General features: G+C 41.0%; 1 protein-coding gene across 1 annotated transcript in view; it reads left to right on the forward strand.

The window, feature by feature from the left end:
• Positions 1-7,636: 7,636 nt before the first annotated feature.
• Positions 7,637-16,020, forward strand: part of LOC117421535 (guanine nucleotide-binding protein G(q) subunit alpha) — a 97,797-nt gene continuing 89,413 nt past the window's right edge. Inside the window, exons 1-2 of the mRNA XM_034036058.3 lie at positions 7,637-7,819; positions 8,558-8,736. Coding sequence (XP_033891949.1) covers positions 8,601-8,736 — 136 coding nt within the window. The 5' untranslated portion in view covers positions 7,637-7,819; positions 8,558-8,600. The remainder of the gene's footprint in view (positions 7,820-8,557; positions 8,737-16,020) is intronic.

Consider the following 16,020-nt stretch of genomic DNA (forward strand, 5'->3'; position numbering starts at 1 on the left):
AATTTCAGTATGATGATGGGCTACTCGAGTCTGCCCCGGGACTGGAGAGAACACGTCAGGAAAAGCAGCCACCAGATTGTGAACCTCATGTTTCTGTCTTGGTGTCAGGTTACTTCCAACCTGAACCGACTCCATCCTCGCCAAGACAGAAAGATCAGGTCCCTAATCCGTGACGTCATTCCTTGCCACTTTGCCAGGAGTTTAGACAAGGCTGGGTAATAATAAAAGCACTTTATCCCCCGGCTGAAATGTGCGCAAACAGGCCCGTCTATTGTAATTGGTCTCCTGTCTGTGTTGGGCCTGCTGCAGATTGTCACAAGTCTATTGACTTACAGACTCAAGATGCCTGCGCAGATCCAACACATACCGGACCGTATTGGTTGAATTATCCTGCTGTTCCTCCCACATCTCTCTGACGAGATTGAGCACACCCCGGGGTCTCCGCCCATACAGCAGCTCGAACAGGGAGAACCTCATGGAAGCCTGCGCTACCTCTCTAATCGCAAAAAGGAGGGGAGGAATCAGCTTATCCCAGTTGCACACATCGCTTTCAATAAACCTACGCATCATGCTTTTTAGAGTTTTGTTAAAACTTTCTACCAAACCATCAGATTGAGGGTGATAAACTGATGTCCTGATAGTCTTAATCCCCAAAAGTTTGCATGATTCGTGGACCAGCCGTGACATAAAATTGGTTCTTTGGTCGGTAAGTATTTCTCGGGGAATCCCCACCCGGGAGAAAACTTTAACAAGCTTGTCGGTGCCAGATTTAGCAGAAGCAGAGCGAAGTGGTATGGCCTCTGGATAATGCGTAGCTCCAGCGGTCCGATTATATCTACCCCAATACGCTCGAACGGAGCTTCCACCAGTGGCAATGGCACAAGGGGAGCTCGTGGCACAGCTCTGGGGCTGGCACGTTGGCACTCTGGGCATTGCTCACAAAACCACGTCACGTCGCCATCCAGCCCCAACCAATTGAACCGTGCCTCAAGTCTTGCTTTTGTTTTGTCCCTACCCAATTGACCAAACAGGGGAACAGCATGAGCCAGATGCAACAAATCCTCCCTAAAGGGTTTAGGGACAAGCAACTGGCGACGCACCTCCCTGGTCTGTTGCAATTTATCAACCCGATACAGTAGGTCATGGTCAATTTCAAAGTGTGGGTACGTGGCGACATGACCGGGCTCAACCACCCGACCATTTACCACAGCTGCTTGATCAAAGAGCCGGCCTAGTGCGTCATCACGTCCTTGCTCGAGTCGAAAGTCACGGGAGCGAGTTAAAAAATCAGCTCCCATGGCTTCCAACTTGGGGTCAGGTCGGTCCCGAGCGGAGGTGGAAGGACCAGGCCCCTGTGAAACTTCACCAACCGCCCCCACCCAAACATGACCGGACTCCCTCCATTGCCAGCCCTCATTCTTAGTGGCCCGTGTTCCCTTTTTGTTTTTCTGGGTTTAAATCTGTGACAAAACCAAGCCGGGTCGCGGAAGAAAAAGATATCTACAATTACTTCCTCCTTCTTTACCAATGGGGAAGACGGGGCCATCGCAGCAGCTACCCAATCATTAAACTGCTGGCAGTCCTGCCCCAAAATGACGGGTTGTGGCAACTGAGGAACCAAGCCTACCTGTATGCGTGTCGTTACAGTGCCAATTTATAGTCTTATCCATTCCTTAGGGTAGGTGCGAATATCCCCATGTACGCATTTAATGTTAACCCGTCCCAACAATCGCTTATGTCCCGGTGAGATCAACCCTTCTTGTATTAGGAACTGACCACACCCTGAATCCAAGAGAGCCCAAGTTTGTGTCCCTTCCACTGTCACAGGAAGTACAAAACTCATTTGCTGGAGTGACTGAAATAATTGAACATGCTTACCTGGCCCAGCGAGGTCACACTCCATGGCGGGGCAGTCGTGAGCCAGGTGACCCAGGTTGTGGCACATCCAACACCTCGGTTGGCTGCTTTCTCTTCCTGAAGCCTCTGCCGGAGGTTGAAAAACTGGAGCAATCAAAGGGCGACGATGCGGTGGCCACCCGAGACCCTGGCCCAACACTGCAATCGGTTGTGGAGCAGCCCACCCCGTCCCAGTTCCCGGACCGGGAGCTCCTGCAGCCACAGCCCGTCTAAACTTGTATCTCTCGGCCATGGTGACCACCTCAATCAGGGTTCCAGGTCCCTGTGTACCCACAGTCCCAGGACCGGTCCCAAAGCCTCCAGGAACTGCTCCAACACTACCAACTCCACGACCCGGTCCTTTTAGCCACGATCCAGCCATTCCATGGCATAATCGCGGAGACGGTGGGCCAGTGTACGGGGATGTTCTGTCTCACCTAACCTCCCCTCCCCGTCTCCATCGGTACCCTTCAGGGGTGGCTCCTACTCTGTTGAGGATAGTTGTCTTAAGCGTAGTTCCTCATCTCCTCCGCGGACAGAGTTTGGGCAGCAGCTTGCACCTCCCCGGTTAACTGTGGCAGTAGATAGCTCGCCCATCGGTCCTGGGGCCACTGATTAGCCTCAGCCAAAGCCTCAAAGAGGCGGAGGTATGCCTCCGGGTGATCCTCAGCCGTCATTTTAGTAGGCTGCTGCTATCTGGAAGCAGCCCCGCCCCCTCCCTGCACCGCCCATTGTCAGTGTCTGGCGCAGAAGGGTCATCATTTCTGCAAATTGTTTTTTTTTTTAATGGGCACTGCTGTGTCTTGGCAATGCCAGTTATCCCACTCTTCACACCACGTGTGGACGGATGTGGGAAAACACAAGGCAGACACCAAGCTCAAATATGAAAACGCCGACACAGGCGCCTAGATTTATTAGTTTGCGCTCAGTTGGCAGGTGTTTCTGTGACAGTTCGGGGCACTCTACCAACAATGGTATTGTGCCCAGTCTTCATATACACATATGTAAAACAAAAACAAATAAATGAAAAGGTGAAAGGAAAAAAGAAAACAAAATACTTTAAGAAAAAACTACAAAATAAAGTGTGTGGGTTTTTAACCACAGCTCGTCGCTCCCTCTAGCGGTGGGAGCCCCGAGAAACAGGCACTGCTCTATACCCTCTCCTACACACTGTGGGATGGCTCTGTCCCGCTAAGCTCACTATCTACAATAGAAATACAGAAAATAACCGGTGTATGGCTTGCTTGCACTACCAGGTCTGTATGCCTCGCGCTGGAGTTGACACTCAGTCTCCTCGAGTCGCTGCTCCAAAGCTTCCAGTTTTCCTTCCGAGTCTCAGGATTCTGCCATGAAGTCACGCTCCACTATACTTCCTGTATGAGCCAGAGAGGATACAAAACAGTGCCTTTTTATTCATTCATTCACCCTGTGTAGTCCCACCCACCAGTCAATGACAGAGCGTCAGCTGATTTCTTCACAGCTGACTCCTGTCAACAAGACATTGCCTGACAGCGTGGGAATACACGGGGTGTACGGACCCCCTACAAGCTCACGCATGCACCTGACAGCCAGTCCAGATCCCTCTCCTCTCACAGATGGGAAGAGCCCCTATTGCTCGGAGGACCACGTTCTAGTGGCCTGGGTAGACTCGGCTTCCCAAGGGGCAGAAAAGTCTCGGACCTGGAAGCAGAAAGAATTAGACAGTGCTGGGCATGACCACAGCCTCGAGGACGCCGCCTGGTGCCAGCCCTGTCTAATTCTGTCGTGAGCCCCGAAGGGACCTGTGAATAAGAAGACAGTTAGAGGCCAGAGCGCGAGATTTGAACTTAGCTAGTAGAGATTAGGATAGAGCCTATGTAGAGGTAAAGTGTATGAGATGTTAAAGCACAGGTGTGGCCGGGGGTCCCCTCTTGCTTCCCGTGAGAGCTTCTGCCATATTGGCATACAGTGCAGTGAAAAAGTATTTACCCCCTGTCTGATTTTCTGCATTTTGCACATTTTTCACATTGTATTTGGTCAGATTTGTTTGTGGGTTGTAGTAGTATATAGAGGGAGTCTGAGAGAAAAAATGACACCAAAGTTTGGTGCTTCTTTCATTTGTTTGGTGTGCAAGGTAATCAAACATGCAATCTTCAGGTGTGAAAAAGTTATTGCCCCTCCTAGTTAACTCAACCCAATTAAAGGGATAATTAGGGTCAGCTGTTTGAGTAATTTGGTTAACAACCAGGCCTGATTTGGGCCAGCCCTGCCCAATATAAATCTGACTAACTTTGGGTCTTACCATCAGGGTGAAGTTGTCAGCACACAGGTTCTAGAGGCACATCATGCCACGAACAAAAGAAATTCCTGAAGACCTTTGGAAAAAAGTTGCTGATGCCTATCAGTCTGGAAAGGGTTACAAAGCCATTTCTAAGGCTCTGGGGCTCCACTGAACCACAGTCAGAGCCATATTGTCCGAATGGAGAAAGTTTGGGACAGTAGTGGATCTTCCCAGGAGTGGCCGTCCTGCCAAAATCTCTCCAAGAGCAAGGTGTAAAATCATCCAGGAAGTCACAAAGAACCCTAGAACAACATCCAGGGATCTGCAGGCCTCTCTCGCCTCGGCTAAGGTCAGTGTTCATGACTCCACCATCAGAAAGACACTGGGCAAAAATGGGATTCATGGCAGAGTAGCAAGGCGGAAACCATTGCTCACTAAGAAGAACATGAATGCTCGTCTCAAGTTTGCCAAAAAGCACCTGGATTATCCTCAAGAGTTCTGAAACAATGTTCTATTGACAGATGAGTCAAAAGTGGAACTTTTTGGCCGACATGGGCCCAGTTATGTCTGTCGAAAACCAAACACTGCGTTCCACAGTAAGAACCTCATACCAACGGTCAAGCATGGTGGTGGTAGTGTCATGGTTTGGGGATGCTTTGCTGCATCAGGACCTTGCCATCATTGAAGGAACCATGAATTTTGCTCTGTATCAGAGAATTCTACAGGAGAATGTCAGGCCATCCGTCCGTGAGCTGAAGCTGAAGCGCAGCTGGGTCATGCAACAAGACAATGATCCGAAACACACAAGCAAGTCTAGATCAGAATGTTTGAAGAACAAGAAATTTAAAGTTTTGGAATGGCCTAGTCAAAGTCCAGACCTAAACCCCATTGAGATGTTGTGGCAGGACCTGAAACGAGCAGTTTATGCTCGAAAACCCACAAATGTCACTGAGTTGAAGCAGTTCTACATGGAGGAGTGGGCCAAAATTTCTCCACAGCGCTGTGAGAGACTAATCAATAACTACAGGAAGGGTTTGATTGCAGTTATTGCTACTAAAGGTGGCGTAACCAGTTATTGAGTCTAAGGGGGGTGATTACTTTTTCACACGGGGGCATTGGGTGTTGTATAACTTTCTTTAATAAATAAATGAAATATGTATCAAATGTTTGTGTTATTTGTTTACTCAGGGTCCCTTTTATCTAATATTAGTTTTTGGTTGAAGATCTGATAACATTAAGTGTAAAAAAAATGCAAAAATGCAGAAAATCAGACAGGGGGCAAATACTTTTTCATGGCACTGTATGGGCACTGCGGCCAGAACCCGAGGCAGGGGGAGTGAGCTTCACTGCCCCCCCAGATGGAGCCCTGTGCATTTGCTTTGCAGTATAGAAGGAAGTGGAGGAGGAGGAAAAGACAAATGCAAGACGAAACATGGGTGTTGTGATCTAGCTTTTATAGGAGAGTATAGATTGACAGGTAAATTAGCCAAAGAGAGTTCCTGCTCACCCCACCCCCCCGGGAACTGACGTTTTTCAGCAGTACCTGGAGCAGGAATAAAAGATGGGATTCTGGCATGCGGCAGACCTTGTATCCAAAACTACACGCATTGACTTGGCCAGAGTGTTTGGGAAAGACTGCATCGAAGCAGAATTGAGGTAAGGATAGGAATCATATCAAATTATGCCTTAAGGCTGACATGTAGTGTATTAATTTAAAATAGAAGATAGTTGGCAATTAAACGTTACTGACAGTGGTATTATTGATCCACCACATATGTGCAGTGTAAAGAATAACATTGCAATACCACGTTGTTGTATATTTTGGCTTTTTTATTTCATTTTTATGATGGACTTATTGAAGTCTTGTTATAAAAATAGATGCCATAGCTCATCCTTTGATGACAAGGTCAATGTACCAAACTCAGCCTTTAGATTTGTTGTGTAATGAAAGTAACAACACTAACTGTATGCTTTGCAGTCATACAAAATCAACTTCAGTGGTGCTGCAGCCACCTACAACTACAGCACAATAAGAACCACAGGAGCCAAGAGAGAATTGGATTGTGAAGCATCTCATGATTGTTTTTCTGTTTTGATAGTTTTCCTTTTTAAAAGCAATTCGAAGGAGCACTGTATCACAATGATTCATTCTACCAAATAATAAAGTGGAATAGTTGTATGCCTTTGTCTTATGTAGGTATTCACTTCAATTCAGGCCACTATTATTTAAATTTACAAAAGCTGCCTTATTTTGAAAACTCAATGTTGACAGGTATGTAACTCTATATAAATGTATTATATTTTTGCTTGGCCCTTTTGGGAACTCCCCAAGTAAATATATATTTGTATAAACATGATAGTTCATTTCTCTGTTGAAGTGGACTGTATTTACAGGTATATCAGACTTAGTGAATGATTTGTATGCTTTTGTTACAGCTTTTCTATTTTATTTTTTCTAAATTACAAAGTTCAGACCTATTATCCAGTTAAAGCCATTTGTTTTATTGTTTGTAATAAGTGATTATTTTGATGCCTGTAAAATTATATATATATGTGTATATGTAAATATGTGAAAATTACATAACAAGTCAGTTCTTTGAAATGTTTTGCTGATTTATATATTGAGTGCTTACTTAAAATAAATTATAAACATGTTTAAACAATGCAATGGATCATGGTTGCATTTGTAGGTGCAACATTCCACCAGTCGATGTGATTGTACTTTAAATAACATTACTATGTAAACAGTAACCCATTTATTTGTTTGGTTATTTATTTAAAAATATTTCACACGGTGAAATTCAGATGGCGTAGCAGTATTCAGTTCTAAGGCACAAACGAAGGTGAATATCGCATATTATATTTTTTAAGTCTAGATGAAGGAAATGCGCATCCTACTACTGGTGTTATTATTTCAGATACATCGAATACTGTATAGCAAGATGTCCTTATGCATTTCGCAGTGCATTTCCTTCCTCTGGTTACCGGTAATTGTATCTGTTATGTAAGATTTTTACTGAACCTGTATCTCAAATAGATACAACCTTCCTAGTAAAGAAAGAACTGCTTCATACAAAGCGCAACCACCTTTAAGGTTACTAGAATTAAATCATAGAAGATTAGATTACGTATTGTAGTTTGTGAATGAATTAATTCACGTTTTATACAGTCCCTTCCTGCACCAATAAACTGCATATGTGTTGAACCTAGAATATATGATGAATTAAATGTACATGTTTAGATAATGTTGTTGCGATTGTGTAAAAGTTTTTTTGTTTTTTTTTAATCTGTATAATCTCCGCATTTCCTTGTAATAGAAAGAGGCAACGTTAATGGTCTTCTCCTACAAGTCCATTTTTTAAATTTTATAATTGAAGGAAAACGAGTGCTCTCATTCACTTCACAGCCACAGGTTAGAGAGCGTGTGTGTGTGTGTGTGTGTGTGTGTGTTTCCTTCAAAGTTGATACATTCTCCCCTCCCCAATTCCAAACGTCACTTTGCTAGGAGTGGATGGTGTGTATAATAAAATTACATGCTTGGAATAGAGGAAAAGGGGAAATAAAGAACATTTTCTTCGTTGGAAAACATCTTGGTGAAAAACAATTTTATGAAATACTTTATATGGACATTGGTTGGCTTGGCAGCACTATTTGTTTCATGAGGCATGTATGATTTTTTTTTCTTTCCAAACGATTTTTAACTGGAGATAACTGTATTCTCCTCTAGTGTATTGGAGTGAAGGTCCGCCATATTCTGCCTTACCACGCCCGGGGAGCTGAGCCATTGAAAAAAAAAAAAAAAAAGAAAAAGAAGGCTGGATGTTTGTTTTTGTTCACATAGTACACAAAAGGAAATATTTTATGTTGATGCAATGCCTTAATTATATATATATATATATATATATATATATATATATATATATATATATATATATATATATATATATATATATATATAAAAATAAATTAGGACATTGCAACAACATAAAATAATACAACGAAGAATATTTAAAGAACCAAATAGATCAACAGGCCAGACAGAAATCATTAATACGATTATTCATATAGAAGGCAACGGGCACTGTTTCTAAAGGATCTGTTGCTCAAAGTGAGAAGGAAAAACAGATTAGCCCTATGATTTTAACAGGGTTTGCTGAGGGTTCTTAGGGTTGCAATTTTGTTTAAAGGGGGAGTTGACAATTGCCAAAAACAGGAGGAAAATAGGGCCAACTGTACTATTTTTTGAGTGCTGTTTTTGTTTTAATTTTGTTCTAGTCGTGGATGTGTCCAGGTTTAGGGGGCTGGTCTGAGGAGAGATCTGATCTTAACGGTGCAAAGTATTTTGATTTATATCATTTTGTATTATAAAAAGGATACAAATGTCATATTTGTAAATTAAAGGTTGCAGTCGAAGGTTGCAGTCTGAATATATATTTATTGAAGAATGACTCTGGAGTCCATCATGGCGTGCTGCCTTAGTGAAGAGGCAAAGGAAGCGAGACGGATCAACGACGAGATCGAAAGGCAGCTCCGCCGGGACAAGAGGGACGCTCGCAGGGAGCTCAAACTACTTCTTCTCGGTAAGAGACTTGTGGAGATTTAGTTATTTACAGACACACCAAAGAGTGCACTGGTAGCGACTTATTGTTACGTTATTTACACAGACATGCGGTTCATGCAAATAAAGTGGTTTTAAATGTAAGGAAATTACCAAAAAGGCCACATAACGAGTAGTATGCTATTATTCATGCAACTATTTTTTCTGAAGTAGTTTTGATTGTATGCTGAATTACGTAGTTACATTATCTTCTTAGATATATTTATAAATATAAGTACAGTATTTTCCTGCTGTAGTCCAAAAAAAAAAACGACCAAAGTCTATTTATTGGTTTTTCGTAAACGCACAAGATGTATTTGCCTGCAAATGATTAACTTAACAGATTTAAATTATCTACACTGTAGTAAAGAGTATATCATGAACCTGAAACTACCTGAAAGTAATACAGCCCAGTATCTGCACCTAGACATTAAACATATACATACACTTCCAAAAAAACATACAGTGAATGTTTCATGACAGCAGTTCATGGGTTATATATTCTATAATTGTTTGTAAAATGTCTGATTTCCATGAAAATTACAATAATCACATCGGCCACATGTTTTTGATTTCCAAAAGCAGTGCGGCGTGTTCTTCAAAATGGGTGGAATGCAACTTGTTGGATGACTTTTTCAATGTCTATGCATACTGTTAGACTCAAAATTGGTTTTGCCGTCTTAAGTTGATTGTATTGTTTTAACTGTTGTGGCAGAGGTGATAAAATATTAAAATAGAAAACAAAAATCATAATATTTTACATATTCATAAATAGAAGCAGTTATAATAAATAAATAAATAAATAAATAAATAAATAAAAACATTTGCACAAGGCCTGTTTTAAATTCAGTGGTTGGTAAATGTAATCCATGGCACCCAGAGCAGTACTTACAGGCTGCATTTGTTTACCATAAAGATGTTATGATGAAGTGCATAACAATGTACAGCATTTACTTCCCATACTTGAGTTCACTACTAATAGTAATAATAGTATTAAATAATAAGCTTGTTTTGCAACAACAGTATCAGAACAAAATGGTTATGGTGGTACATTTGAAATAGACATACATAGGCTATTCTTAACAGAAATGCATATTGCATAGTTTAGGTTTTCAAAACAGTAGCAGTAATTTGTTTATTAGAGATACAGATATAGAAGTTTGACAACCACACACAAACTATACTACTAAAGTGATGTGGAGATTCGTTTTGTTCTGTCATGTTAACCACAAGAAGGGCTGTTACTCATTGGGAAAGCCAGTACTTGTTTCATGTGAAGCATTTAGAAAAGCTCTGACCGAAAAAGTGTAGTTCATTGCAAGTTGAAACACACGTCACACGTTTCCAGGACACTGTTGTTACACAACAGACAGCTGTACTTATATATCCAGTATGTTTTTTAATTTTTTAATTTTTGCAAAGGGGAATGTTTCATTATGCATACAAGCATTTTATTAGCTTATTGTTTAGAACATTTAAATAATTTCATATAGTGTGTTAACCTGTAGTTTGGTTTTCTTATGTCATTTTGAATTTAAATGATCACCATAAACAACTGCTAATTAACACACAAAGGTGATTCAATTGGATCTTTATTAGAACAGAAGTAATTCGATCTAAAGTCAAAAACCTGTTTATAAGATTTTCAATTAAGTGTTTCTGCTCCCTTCCGTGAATATTCAAAGCATTCAGCACTGAATTTATTTGCCTTGCACTTCACATATTGCATCACATCTCACCCTCATGGAATTAATGTATTTTGAAAGCCTGTTTGTGGAATGTTCTTCTTTTGGGGTTGTCTTTGGAGATGTCTTAGCTCATCCCTGCGTGTTCAGCAAGGTTTAATTTAGGTGAGGATGCAGTCCATGGAGGCACGTGGCTGTCTGTCTGCTGTAGCAGAATGGGCATGGGCATTGTCCTGAAAGCATTGTGGATATAAGTTTGCATTGCCAAAAACAGTACAACTGTAGTTAGACTTCTTCACTGTATTGACTAATCAAATTATGCATGTACATTGCACATCAGTGTACAGTATTTACTTCCCAGTGTTTACTGGGGTAGTTTAAAACATGGTCGGATCTGGGTCTGTGTTGCCTGTTGGAGCCTTACAACAACAAAAAAAAGGACCACATGATAACCTCTCAACCTCCCAATACCTGGTATCTCTCAATGCCAGTAGCCTCATTTCAGTATTAAATTAAACAAAAACCCTAACTTTGTGTACCCTAGACATTGCCTGGCCATGTATCAGATATTGGCCAATTAATTTCTTCCTTTTGTTTTTACTGTAGTACAGGAGGTACACATTTTACCCTGTAATTGCTGTATTAGTTTTACTGGTCGGTATACCTTTTATTCGTAGGGGTCTACTTAAATCGCTGTAAATTTACGTATTTTTCACGGGTATGTTGCGGAATAAAATTAGGATTTCGCGGACATGTTTAAACATTAAATAAACCTAAGTAGACAGTATTTCAGAACACTATAAAGCCTAAAAATAGTGGTACTCGCTTCCTTACTAAAAGAGAGTGCTGTCATTTGTTAAAGGCAAGTATGCAGCATCCCCCTTCAGTTGACTTGCCCATACATTGAGATTGCACGTCTGCTTCCACTGAATTGGTTGTTAAGGCAAAGCTTTGCCAAGTTATACAGATGTGGAAATCGATTAGAAACAGCCCCAAAACTCGGTTACACAAGGGCATCTGGCATACTTTAATAAAGTCAATGTATGCAGCACGTTCGTTGTTGTGTTATTTGTCCCATCCAATAATTTATTTTATTAGTACCGAGTCAAAACAAAGACGACGTGGCTATTCGGGTCTAAAAGTACAGTACAGATCACATAAAAGCAGTAAAGTAAAGACGCACTGATAGGCTGATTAAAACATTGTCATTTGAATAGTAAACAAGAACATTAACTGCTTTGGAGAATTTATTTTGTAAATGTTACTTGTGGACATTTTTTGTTTGTTTTTTGCTTAAGTGCAGTGCACACGGGACGGCGAAGGAATAAAAATGGGCTATCTGCAGAAGGAAGATATGTAGTTTGCGTCACTTGCGTTGTGCAGTAGTTCATTTAAACAAGTTTTTTTTTCCTCTCTGTACTTGTTCGTATGCATTGGCCCCTAAGAGGTGAATTTCGCAGTGACCCCTCAATTTCACGATTTCCGCGAAATCGCGAATTAGGTAGGTCCCTATTTATTCGTATGAGAAATATCAGTTTATACTGTTGTTGGCTTGAGTGACTTTAATTCTTCGATATTTGTTGATAGTGGCTGCAGAGCTAGATACAACATGTGTTGATACAATATCCTGGTCTAATTGATAATGTGAGGACGCTCTTGGTTTGTGTTTCTGGGTAATGAGCATATTAAACATCATAGAAACATCTTATTTTTAAATAGTCTCTAAAACATAAACAGGTAGTCTTACTGTCACCATTGATGCCATGAAAGGGCTGCTTTCCGATCCTTGCAGCAAATATTTAATATGGAAGAGTAGCATCATAAAGAGATTTTAAAGTGTTGAGTCATATTTTGTCTAGAAAAGGCATTTTTTGAGGATGTGTTTTGAATGAAATCATTTTTTTTTTTTTTTTAATAATAGTAACTCTAAAATGTATTGGCCTGGGCCATACTTTGTATAGACCAGTTTAATTTGGTACTGTATGTTTGCACATGTGCATGGTTGACAGGATGGCTATTGACTGGGAGCTCTGAGCTGTTCATACTATCCATTTATTTAGATTTTGTCTAATCATCATATTTGTTAAAATGTTTACATATAGTATCGTGCTTGTTTGGAAAAAGGTTTGAAAAACACAAACTTTCTTTTATTTCATAGTCACAATGCCATCATCTTCATTTTTTTCAATTTTGCTGACCTCTAAAACCAGTGCTATATTTCTAGTCTTTTTATTGTTTACCAACACCCTGCCCAGGTTACTGTAAAATGATCAGATGTAGTCTGGATTACAGGTAGTTTACTAGTTCAAGGTTAATGAGCTGTTCATACAGGTTGAGTAAGATGGTTTTCTTCCTGCATCAGAATAGTATAATAAGAAATGTAGAAACGGAAGGACAATAAGTCTGAGGATACATCTTGTAAAGGGAAATGTCTCTCTGCCAACTCACTTTGTACTGTAACCACTTCTACATCTGCCTTGCTTTCCTTTCCTTTGAGAATACTGTAGTTTTTAGATATGCTGAACAGATTTTGAGGACAGAGATCTCCCTGAAGTTGGTGACAGGGCCAAGTAACTGGGAGAAATAATGCTCTGTTTAATTTTAGACATATCCATGTTTGGTTTCTTTGCTTAGTACTGTCCCAACACATTTATTCATTCATGATGTTACAGCATTTAAAACTGCCACCATGCAGTGACATCTGTTCACTTTTAAAATGAATTTATTTAGATGGAATTTGCTTTTTCTTATTTTAATTATTAAAGGTTTATAGACTACAGTGCATTCTCAAAAAACATAATAACATTGACAGGAAGACCATTTTATCTCTATAACACTGTCTGAACAAGCTTGAGAAGTCTATGGAGGCTGCATAGTTTTTTTTCTTCTCTCTCTCTAGGTTTGTAATCAAATAATTCCATAAATCTTACCATTTATGCAGTTCTGTTCACTATACATGTACAGTTTTGAATGAAACTCAGTATTTGATACTACACTTAGTTAAATAAAGTTCTACATTTTCTAGCCTTACTTTCAGGAATCTGTTACTGTTTCAATTCATATGTCACTTTTACCTTAACAGTCTTCAGGGTCAAAGCATGTTACTGGCAGCTAAGCATGTCAGTCAATAGGGTGAGCAGCTGGTTGGTTAAAGACTGGAAAGAGGGCTTTGAAGGGTTGGGGACAGTTTCATTCTCCATTTGAAATGAGCACGGAAGTGCAAGACTACGTGTAAGTAAGGCTTACAAACAGAGATGCATCGTAATAGTATAGTAATAGATATCATGCTCTGAAATGAGAGAGAGAGAGAGAGAGAGAGAGAGAGAGAGAGAGAGAGAGAGAGAGAGAGAGAGAGAGAGAGAGAGAGAGAGAGAGAGAGAGATTGTAACCCAGTGGCTAGAAGGGTAAGCTGGAATCAGAATAAAAGCGCTTGGAGGCTGAAAGTGGTCTTCAAAGCAGGACTGGCAGTTTATTACTTACAGGTTTGAAATAAACAAGGAAACAAAAAAAAACACAGCACCTCACAGGGCACAAAAGAAAAGGCCTAGCTCTCCACAGAGCACTAACTAAACACAGGCTTTCCTAAACTACGGTTGGAACGGATAAGCCGCTTATCCAACAAACAAAAAAACAGTTACCAAACCGTAACTAAACACAGGGTTAATTTCTGTAGTAAGGGATTATATTCCTTTTCACAGACCATGTAAAATAAACTTGCCTTTAGTCTTCCACACTCTCTCACTCACAATCACCGAGCACTGACAAAGAGACAGCTTATATCTCTGCCTGATTTAGCTTAATTGGAGACAGCTTGACTTCAGCTGCTCCTACTAATCAGCTAGTTAAGCATGAGAGAGAACTGGCTCCTGATCCCCTAGTGGACATTCTGCACATAACCCTTTTCTACAAAAAGTTTTAAGATCAGGAGCTTTCTGGGAACAGTGCCCTCTTCATTCTCAAGCTGATATATCTATTTTCCAACACAATTCCACACACCATATTACACATCCCTCCCCTCAGCTCAAACCCCTGGGTTAGAGCATCTGACTTAAAAAAACAGTGTACCCTAGAGAGACCATCTGCATTTCCATTCTTGCTACCACTGCGATGTTCTATTTTGAATTTATAAGGCTGCAAGGATAGACACCACCTGGTCACTCTAGAGTTTTTTTCTTTATTGACCTTCATCCACTTGAGGGGTGCATGGTCAGTGACCAGTGTAAATTCTCTGCCCAGTAAATAATACCGTAACGTTTCTATTGCCCACTTTACTGCTAAACATTCTTTCTCCACAATGGCATATTTACGTTCTCTGGGTAGCAACTTCCTACTTAAAAACAAAACTGGATGTTCTTCCCCATTCTCTACTTGTGACTGCCCCAAGCCCTACATCTGAAGCATCTGTCTGCAAAATAAACCGTTTTTTAAAATCAGGTACCCTTAAGACTGGTTCACTGCAGAGTATATTTTTCAGATAACCAAATGCTTTTTCTACCTCGATAGACCAGTTGACCATTGTTGGTCCTTTGGCTCTGGTCAGCTCAATGAGGGGGGCTGCTTTGGTTGCAAAGTCAGGTACAAACCGCCTGTAATACCCCACTATTCCCAAAAAAGCCCGGACTTGCTTTTTATTCACTGGCCGAGGCCAGTTTTGAATGGCTTCAACTTTACTCATTTGTGGCCTGACAAGTCCATTGCCCACCACATATCCTAGATATTTAGCCTCTTTTAACCCGACATAACATTTCTCTGGGTTTGCTGTCAAGCCTGCTTCTCTAAGGCTACCTAACACAAGCTCTACCTTAAGATAGGTGAGATTCCCAATCCTCAGTATATATTACGATGTCATCTAAATAGGCCGAGGCAAACTTTAAATGAGGTCTTAGGATCCTATCAATCAACCTTTGGAAGGTAGCGGGAGCACCGTGTAGGCCAAAGGGCATCACCGTGTACTGATACAACCCATCTGGAGTAACGAATGCAGTCTTTTCCTTGGCTGTATCAGTAAGTGGTATCTGCCAATACCCCTTAGTTAAGTCAAGAGTGGTTAGATACTTAGCTTTTCCTAGCTTTTCAATGAGCTCATCCACTCTGGGCATCGGGTATGCATCGAACTTTGAGACTTCATTCAGCTTCCGGAAGTCATTACAGAACCGCCAGGTTCCATTGGGCTTAGGAACTAAAACTATAGGGCTTGTCCACTCACTTTTCGACTCCTCAATTACTCCTAGTTGAAGCATTCTCTCTACTTCCTTGGTTACGTCGGCGCGTTTTGCTTCTGGAACTCTCACGTTTATTTTAACACCGGGGTCCGTCACACTGTCATGGCTTATCACATGAGTCTTCCCTGGGAGAACTGAAAAGACATCTGTGACAGCTTGTAACATCTCAAATACTTAATGGCACTGGGTTTCGGTCAGTTCAGGGCCTATGTTAATTTTAGGAACAGGTGACCTACTACATGCTGCCCCAACCTCAGTTGCCACATATGCTGGTTCCCTGTCCTTCCAAGGCTTCAACAAATTGATGTGATAAATCTGCTCTTTCTTTCTTTTATCTGGTTGTTTTGCCTTGTAGTTCAC

Source organism: Acipenser ruthenus, chromosome 1, assembly GCF_902713425.1.
Source record: "Acipenser ruthenus chromosome 1, fAciRut3.2 maternal haplotype, whole genome shotgun sequence".
Lineage (NCBI taxonomy): Eukaryota > Metazoa > Chordata > Actinopteri > Acipenseriformes > Acipenseridae > Acipenser > Acipenser ruthenus.